This window comes from Trifolium pratense, linkage group LG3, assembly GCF_020283565.1.
Source record: "Trifolium pratense cultivar HEN17-A07 linkage group LG3, ARS_RC_1.1, whole genome shotgun sequence".
Taxonomy (NCBI): domain Eukaryota; kingdom Viridiplantae; phylum Streptophyta; class Magnoliopsida; order Fabales; family Fabaceae; genus Trifolium; species Trifolium pratense.
The window spans coordinates 10,421,051-10,430,525 of NC_060061.1; the positions used below are offsets into that span (position 1 = coordinate 10,421,051).

Sequence of the window (9,475 nt, forward strand, 5' to 3'; positions counted from 1 at the left end):
TTTTATCACTAACACCATTTGAATTATACACGTGTCAGTATGTTCAAGTGCTCACGTGTCTGTCCACATATGCAAAATGGTTGCCACATGTGACAAAACTAACGAAAAATACAAACTAATGCAAACCGTAAAAATGTAAGGGATTAAACTGATACGTTTTAAAATAAAGAATCAAATTAAAATCTAAAATAAATGTAAGATACGTGTAAGCATATCTACCAAATTTGAATCCTCATATCTTTTTTCTCAAATGTCTTCTATTTAGCACCACACCAATATTCTGTGAGTGTGTGATTGACTGTGAGAGAGTCAAGTCCAATATAAGTATGTGTGTGTACGTACATGCGTCAGTATTTCACACAAACTCTTCACGGGCCTCTGTTTCTTTCTTTCCTTTTTCTTGACACACCCTACACCTACACCTTCTTTCTATTGCATAATAATTATTTATTACATAATATCTCCTATTTTTTGATTTTTTCACAAGATAATATCTCCCATATTTATTCCCATGCCAAACCTTCATTACCTAGTGACTGGTTCTAAAGTTTCGATACTTTAAAAATGCGAAATATCGTGTCCGATACGTACTTGATACTGATACTCGTCTGATACTTTCTGATACACGTATTGGAGAAATATCATAAATTAATATTATTTTTTATACGCATATTGGAAAAATATCGGACAATTAATGCTCTTTAATGATAAAAACGTAGTAAAGGAGACTGATACAATTTATGTTTCTTTAAGCATTGAATGTTAAAGTATATGCTCTTTATGGATAACCAACTATGTCTTTTTTGAGTAATACTTATGATATTTTTTGGGTCATTAATTTAAGATATGTAATTGTCACTTATTTGTTCATTTTGAGTAATTCGAATGTTAATTTTTAATAATCATCGATTTTAGTTATGTTTATATATTGTGCATTTATATATTTAATTTTAAATTTAATTTTTAAATAACGTATCACCGTCATAACGTATCGAGAATTTTGAAAAAAATTCCGTATCGCCGTCGTATCGTATCAGTATCATGTCGCGTATCTGGGCTTAATAGTTGACTAGTGTAGTGGCCACAGTTGAATTGTCACATGCATGCAAATCGACATAAGTTCTGTTTTATTCTTTATATCGTTCCCTCTTTCGACTTTTTCATTATTTAGATTCGTTGCTTAATTCTACCTACTTTCGGTTAGTTTCTAAGACACTATTTTCAATTTTTGATATAAAAGCAACAATTATATTCTAGATTTTTGAATAATATATATATATATATATATATATATATATATATATATATATATATATATTAATTATTCAAACTAAAAACATTAATTTTTTTTTACAATAAAAAACATTAATTTGTTCTAAAATTTAGGTTCTTTTAAAAAATTAAAACACAATTAATAATATTTTTCTTTTGTACCTTTTATAAATATAAAAGTATGCATGATAATTCCTACGTGTGAATGGCGCAAAATATGGGATATGTAGCTTCCTCCAAAATTAAAACATTTTTGTTGGAGATAGCTCCGATATTGTCTCCCCACTAGATTTAATCTTCACATGCGCGATGTTTAATGTCAAACTGTTTGCGCTCTCTGCAACAGCGCACTTGAAGATGAATTGCACCTCTTTATAGATTAATTGCTCACACGTTATCTCGTGTTGGAAGGAGGTAAATCTTTGGCAAAGTTTAGAGCACAAATTCCATCAAAGTGGAAGCTTCTCCTCTATTATCTTCTCCACTATTTCAAGTATGAAAGAGACTAAACAATCTCTCTTTGCTGCCGTACTTTGGAGTATTTGGCGTGCACGTAATGAATGCATCTGGGAGAATAAACAAGCGAATCTGATGACCTCTGGTAGGCTTGCTTCATACCTGATCCGAGACTTTAATTGGTGCCGCAATATGCTTGATACGGATCCTACATCTGCTCATGTGCTTACTTGGAAGAAACCTTTTACAAATTGGTTGAAGTGTAATGTTGATGGAGCTATTTTCATGACAGGAGGGAAATTCAGTATCGGTATATACTTTCGTGATAGTTTGGGTCATTTGTTCAAGAACATATTATGATTTTTCCCTTTGTGGTTACTGCCGCTGAATGTGAAGCTACCGCAATGAAGCATGCTCTCGCGCTCGCTTTGTCCAATGGCTTTGAGAGAGTTATCTTCGAAAGTGACTATCAACAGGTTGTGAATGTTTTGTGTAATGACTATTTGTATGTGAATGAGTTTGACACTTTGCTCTCAACTTGCCGTTCCCTTCTCAATTCTAATGCTAATTACAACATATCTTATGTTAGGAGGCAAACCAATAGAGTCGCTCACAATCTTACTAGAGCATTTTTATTGTTGGTAACAATGATCCAATGTATATTCATCACAATACCAATTGCCTTATATAGGCTTACACACATGCTACGATGGGCCAAAACTAGCTAAACCCAAACAAACTAGGCTCAAAGTAAAAACACATCATAACATTTATTTCAGTCTAGCTCTAATGTTCATCATTATTATCCACCCTATTGTATCTTTTCCTAATATATTGAATGAAATGAGTTTATTTTGCTTAAAAAAAAAAAATCTAACCACGGTTATCAGTGCATTAATGCAGACATGCAGTGTAGGAAATATAATCTCGGTCATTCCATCAATCTTTACAGTGATTACCAATTTAAGCAAAGCAAATTACTGCTACTTGATATTATATAGATCGTCGTTCCTCAATCCTCATATACCACAAAAATTTGTTTCTATTATTCAACACAATTAGAATTGCACCTAACTTGAGATGCTGAAGACATCATTTATATGATAATTTGGTTTATAAAAACAACCGAATGAAATTAAAACTATTTATAACAAAAAAATAAAGTGACTGATTGAGATGATTTATATTATTAACTTATCTGTCTCTTCTTACTGAGAACTGATTAAAGTACACTGCTGCTTTATTTATTTGCCGACGTGAAATAAAGTGAATTCAGGTACAGCAGAACGGTTAATTCCATTGCATGTTGCGTCAAAAAAAATTCCATTGCATGCCGACGTGAAATAAAGTGAATATCTGAGTATTTACTATTTAGAGTTTTTTTTAAGAGAGCAATTCTTATTTCTTACCTGTTATTTTTTTATAAATTAAAAGCATCTAAATATAAATATCAAGTATAGATAGATGTTTCAAAGAAGTTAGCATCTTATTATTCCCAATCTTCCACCTATAGCTCATATTATTAATAAAAAAAGAAAAAGATAATTATAAGCGAGAACTATGCCTTATCTCATAGAAACAAGATGAACGTAGAGCAATTAAGCACACCAACTCATATTCAATCATAAAAGACAAAATATAAGCCCTAATAATTTGAGGTGTATGCACCGATAGTCAGCACAGAACGGTCCACATATCAACTACTCCCTGCCACAAGCAGCAAGCCATTATTGCTTTTTCAAGTTAGACAGTCCAATGAATTGAATATTGAGATAATAGAAGCAAAACGAGATCTCTCTGCGAATCAAGTCTTGTTGCATACAGTTCAACCCAGAACCAGTTGAAAGCCAGATCAAAGGATGGTCAGTCAATCAGATTGAGTACCACATGAAAGCTACCAAAAAAGTTTAGGCATATACATAACATAGACATGAAAAAAATTAAAAATATTAAATTAAATAACGTGTAATTTTTAAATAAATAAATTATATTTATTTTAATGAATATGTGTCAAATTTTTTTTATTTAAATTTGTGTCTAAGTAAGTGTAGCTCGAGTATTTAATACTATTATTACATGCTAAATTTTGTTTTATAATCAACAAGAGTAAAAAGAATATTCAAACCAGAGAGAAGTATTTGCTTATTAATAACCATCAAATCCACACTGCAACCAACTTAATAAGATGCCTCACATATTTATATTTTGTTATGAATTTGGAATTTAAAATCCGAAGTTTTTTAATGTAAAATTGGTTTGGAAACTATATTCTGAACTTGCACTAAATTTGGAACTTGGAGAAAGTTTCGAAAGTTTGATAGAAAGGGCATACGTCAACAATTGGGCCGTTGTATGTCATGTTGCAAACAACTACCCATTCAGATCTATGCTTTATAGGAGTTACTTTTTGCACCTGACTATTTTTCTTATATATGCACACTTTTTTATTTCCTTTCTAAATTGCAACTATAATTAGGGTGTAAGCGGTTACCAAAAGATCAAACTGAGGAAGTAAATCAAATCGAAAATTAATTGATCTAGTTTGAATCAGATCAAAACTAAATCGAACCTTTTACTAATTATATTTTTATAAATATTAGATGAAATACTATGGTTTAGTATTTAACAATTTATGAAAATAATTTTTTTTTTAATCAAGTAAATGGAGTTATGTTAGTTTATTTGCTATTGTATTATAAAATATTGTCTAATAAAATTATGTTAATTAGATGCGTAAAAGAATAAATTATGTTAGTTTATTTATTTTTGAGTATGTTGTATAAATTTATTTAATTTGAAGTTCTTTAAAAAATAGAGTATAAAATAGTTTTTTATGAAAAATTGATAGCAATACACCGAAAAATGATGGCCGATAATACACATGATGAACGTTATTGGTTGAAAAAAAATGCATTATAAACGATAAACTGAACTAAGCCAAACCAAACCGGTTCGTTTGGTTCTGTTTTATTTATGAAAAACACTAAAAATCGAACCAAATTGAATTGATAAAAATTTCATCGATTCTGACACTTTTTTGACTAAAAATAAGCCAATCCAAACTGATTACACCTCTAACTACAATACAATTATCTGGAAACTTAATTTCAAAAAACAATGTGTAATGTCAAGTTTCAAAATTTAATTAACTAATTTTTTTTTCCGAGGTTAGCTTCAAACACACAAAATAGTAGGGACTAAAACTTAAAAGTTTAACAATAATAAATAAATTTTAAAATTTTGAAAAATAACAGAAGCTAAAATTATGTGTGTGCATAATAATTTTATAGGGATTAAAACATGCCACTTTATTTTATAGGACCAAATATAAAATTTAATAATTTTATAGAGACCACACAAAAAAATTGTAGATAACACTTTTGTGATTTTTAATGTTTCCAAAAAATGCAGAAAATTGTTCACAAATAGAATCAACACAATAACCCTTCTTTTATTTCGTTGTTAACAAATAGAATCAACACAAATTTAAACAAAAAAAACTAAAAAAATATTTTCACAAACCATTTAACCCGTCTAAATTATTTTTAGACTTCCACTTTTTATTGTTTAACACAAGTAAAATTATATTATCTTGAATGGAAAACAAAATTTGAACATAAAGGATTGTTCTGAAGACAAAGGAATAAAACCATTAATATTGCATATATATATATATATATATATATGAAAAAAGGAAACCATTGTTCCATAGGATATTCCAAACTATGCAAGCCATAAATCTGCCAAAGGAGATTTGCCCAGTGATTCATATTTCTTAGTGTGCAATCTGCCAAAGGAGATTTGCCCAGTGATTCTCCAGCAACTCTTCAATTTGAATCCACCACATTCCTTGCAACTAATGTTTCTTCAATTAGATGTTAACTTTTGTTTAGAAAATGTTTTTCCTTATTCAAGAAAATGTTGCAACAGGAAACAGGCAACCACCTTGTTTAAGAAATAAGAAAGACAAGGCCTCCTTATATAGGTTTTTCTCTTCCGACCCCGTGATTCTTTTATGGAAAATTATATGGTGCAGTCCCTTATTTGGACTGTTTTGGTGCAGTCTTAATCTGACCAATGAGGATGAAGTATTGACTAACTTTAAATTATATGGTACAAACCATTTATATGGTACCTATCATGTATCTTTATATCAAATAATATTTCAACTAAGTCACTATCATATTAAAAGTTATAAAACTACTACAATATTTAAATTGTTTTTTATTTTAATTGTGATAGTGAAAAAAAAAACAACAAAGTCAGTTTCTTCTTTTGAAGTTTCATGGCTTTCTACGACATAAAAAAAAAAAAAAGAAAAGAAATTGAAACTTCTCTGTTCATCATCACCTGCTTTCATCTCAAAATCACTGAAATTGAAACTTCTTTGTTCATCGCATGCGCTCATCATCACTAAAATTGAAACTTCTTTGTTCATAATCTGCGTTCATCATTGTTTTCGCGAACGGAACTCCATTCGACGGCGAGATTGGAAAAGAAGTTTGTGTGTGGTCTATCGAAAAGATAATTGCTAAAGTAAATACGAAACTGAAACGTTTGTTATATTTATGTGTAATTATTTATTAAGAATCAATTTAATTTCACTTTGGGAATTAGGATTTATGTTTTAATTTGTTTTCTGTATATAATTTGTTGTATAATTTGTTGTTTTTATATAAATTTGATTTTCAATTGCCTTTATTCGTAAAGAAGTAAGTGTCTAAATGAACAAACACAAAGAAAAAAGAAGAAAAGTAAATGGAATTATCTGAGGTTCAGAGATAATGCTCTTGCAACCTCACTGAGTTAGATCCCTTCCACTATGAGCACAAAAAAAACCCAGATTTGCGCCCTTGATCTTGCAAAATGTCAAATCCATTCACTTGGAATCTTTATATATATATATATATGTTCTATTACCACACGAAAGCGAAGTAAAGTAACTACCAGAGTAAAGAACAACTAAACAAAGGATCAAAATATTTATCGTTTCAAACAAACGGAACAAATCCCACTACTCTAAATTGTATTGTTTTAATTGAAATATTGATGGTTTTTTTAGGGATGATGTTTTTTAATTGAAATAAAATTTGTTTTTTTTGTAATTTGTAAATGAATATTTACTTGATGGGGGACTCATATGCAATAAATAAAAGTTTGTTAAAAAAAAGGACTCACCATAGACTTGCGCTGATGTAAGAATTAAAATGAATTCTATTGGTTAAAAAAAAGGACTACACCAAAACAGTCCAAAAAAGAAATGTACCATAGAATCTCCATTCTTTTATACCGTCAATATTTGCCTTTGCAAAAAAATTCGGTTCGCAGAAACCGAATTTTTTCTAGTGCAAATTCAAAGTAAATTTTGGTTTCTAGAAACCGAAATTTTTTTTCAAGGCAAAAAAAAATTCAGTTTTTAGAAACCGAATTTTTTTACAAGAAAAAAATTGAAAATTCAAGGAGGCTAAGCCCGTTATTGTAAGAGAAAACATCTTCTATATTTATTGTAAAAAAAAAAAGTTTCTATATTGCTTTGCCTATTGGGCTAAGCCCGTTATTTATATGTTGGTTTTTTTTTTTGTAAAATTAGTCCTTTGTTTTTTTCCACGTCATTTTAATCTTTCATCCATGTTTGATTATAGTTTTTAAGCTTTAATTTTATAGTTTTCTTTTTCTGTGAGCTCACAATATTAATTAAATATATGTTATGCTTAACTATGAAAGTGGGGGTGTCATGGATATTATATTACATCGCCATAAATTTTACAGATATTAAAAGTGAAATAGGTGAAAAAAATATAAGGGGTTAAAACCACTAAAAAAATGTGGAGAAGCAAAACCATTTCTATATGCTATTTTTTCCGGTAACAGAGTTTATATATATATCTTTGGTTGGTATCTATATTTAAAGCATGAAGATAAAACAAAGTGATGAAGTGAAATTGAATCCAACTTTTAAAAATAATATTTATCATTCCCATGTCATCATTCAACAATACTGTTACACATTTATAACAGAGCAACATTAAATAATTAAAAACTTGTTAACAAGTTAATGAACTTGAAAATTCATAAATTACTGAATTAGTTATCAAGCTCATTTGTATCCCCTTTTCACCACTCTACTTGCCAATAGCTTTTAGAAGCGCTTCATTAACATCTCTAACATCAAGATTTTTATCCTCAGCCACAATAATTGCTTCCATAGAAAACCCATTTTCACATGAAACTCTTGCTTGCTCAACATTCACACACATCTTTTCAAAAGTCTCTAAAATTGCAACAAACTTCTCTCCTCCTTTCTCACATGTGACCTTCACCTTAAATGTTCCTTCCTTTATTTTCTCTATTTTCACTTCCTGTTAAATTTTGTAAAACATTAAATATAATCATCAATGTCGTATTTATTTCTCGTCTTGGTTTGGTGTTTGTCATACACATAGACACTATGTTACCAATATGACTATATCGTGATTTTTTTTTTTTGTCAAGTAGTTTAATGGCTAAAAATTTCACCCTTAAAATGGATAAATGGATGATCAGGGTTCGAACCCCCACCCCCTGTATATATAATACAATGTCACTGCCAATTGAGCTAAACTCACACGAGACTAATTAATTGTGATTTATCGATAATTATAAATAAAATTTACAATAAAAGTATATCAAAATAAAACTCTAAAAATGAAGATACCTTGTTATCTTTGACATTATTCAATAGGCTAATGTACTCTCTTCTTGTGGCTATCAAGCTTTCATACTCTCTTTTGACATTTTCCAGTGCAAGCTTTAGCTTATGTATGTGTAGAAAAGTACTCTTAGCAATGGAATTTTTGTTGGCCTTCAAAACAAATAAGTAACAACTTAAGTGCTTAACAAATTAACATATATAATAGGGAAATGTAAAAAGAAAAAAGTTAGAACGTTTTAGTTTATACATTGTTGGAGTTGGTAAGGACTTGTAGAATGTGAAGTCTTCTTCTGCGTAGTGATAACCTTTTCTGAATTTTGCAAGCCATTACTTATATTTAGTGTTTTTTCTATCTTTTTTGTGATTATTGATTAATTTGTGAATATTGAAGTGTGAGAGTAGCATGGTATTTATAGTTGGTGAAATGGAGCGTTGTGTTTTGGATTCTTGCCATTGGAATTGATAAAAATAAGCCATCACTACTTTATGTTTGTCCTATATGAAATTATGTATGGGTTATTATTATTAACTAAAGAATTTTTACTCTTGAAAATGATGAAATTTTCATTGTAAAAGAAAAGGGAAAATCAGCTTTACTAAAGCTCCTTATTTATAAAAACAGGACAAGGTTTCCTTAAAAATATGTTTGGATGTTAGAATTTTTCTATGTAACATTATAATTTAGAGGGTAAATCAAATTCTTCGCGTAAATTTTATGTGAAGTGTTAACTACTCTTACTCTTAAATATTTTCTTTTAACACTTACTCTTTTATTACGCATCAGATGACACATAAACAGAGAAAGTTTAATATGGGCACATATATAAATGAATAGTATTTAGACACACTTAAATAAATAAAAAAAGAGAAAAAATGAAAGAAATTAATAATGAGTATTTTAAAAATAAATATATAATGTGAATATTTATATGTGAGAGCCTAAACGCTATGTATTTCTATTTGTACCTATGCAAACTTCCTCAATAAACATCTTACATAGACACAAGTATATATGGGCATAAAATTTAAGCGCACAAACACAAATCAAAAATTAAA

General features: G+C 29.2%; 1 protein-coding gene across 1 annotated transcript; it reads right to left on the reverse strand.

Annotated features, from left to right (window-relative positions):
* Positions 1–7,677: 7,677 nt before the first annotated feature.
* LOC123914112 lies at positions 7,678–8,789 on the reverse strand. The gene is made up of 3 exons (XM_045965118.1): positions 8,667–8,789; positions 8,423–8,569; positions 7,678–8,087 (listed from the first exon to the last, which is right to left on the reverse strand). Exons 1-3 carry the CDS (start codon positions 8,745–8,747, stop codon positions 7,851–7,853), a joined length of 465 nt encoding a protein of 154 aa, XP_045821074.1. The 5' UTR covers positions 8,748–8,789; the 3' UTR covers positions 7,678–7,850.
* Between the last annotated feature and the right edge of the window lie 686 nt (positions 8,790–9,475).

What these genes read in the sequence shown, in the direction of transcription:
- LOC123914112 (XM_045965118.1), bottom strand. Translation starts at nt 8,747, where the DNA reads ATGGCTTGCAAAATTCAGAAAAGGTTATCACTACGCAGAAGAAGACTT. An exon ending in TCCTTACCAACTCCAACAAT is followed by an intron (nt 8,570 to 8,666) that starts GTATAAACTAAA and finishes TTTGTTTTGAAG; the next exon opens with GCCAACAAAAATTCCATTGC. An exon ending in ATAATGTCAAAGATAACAAG is followed by an intron (nt 8,088 to 8,422) that starts GTATCTTCATTT and finishes AAAATTTAACAG; the next exon opens with GAAGTGAAAATAGAGAAAAT.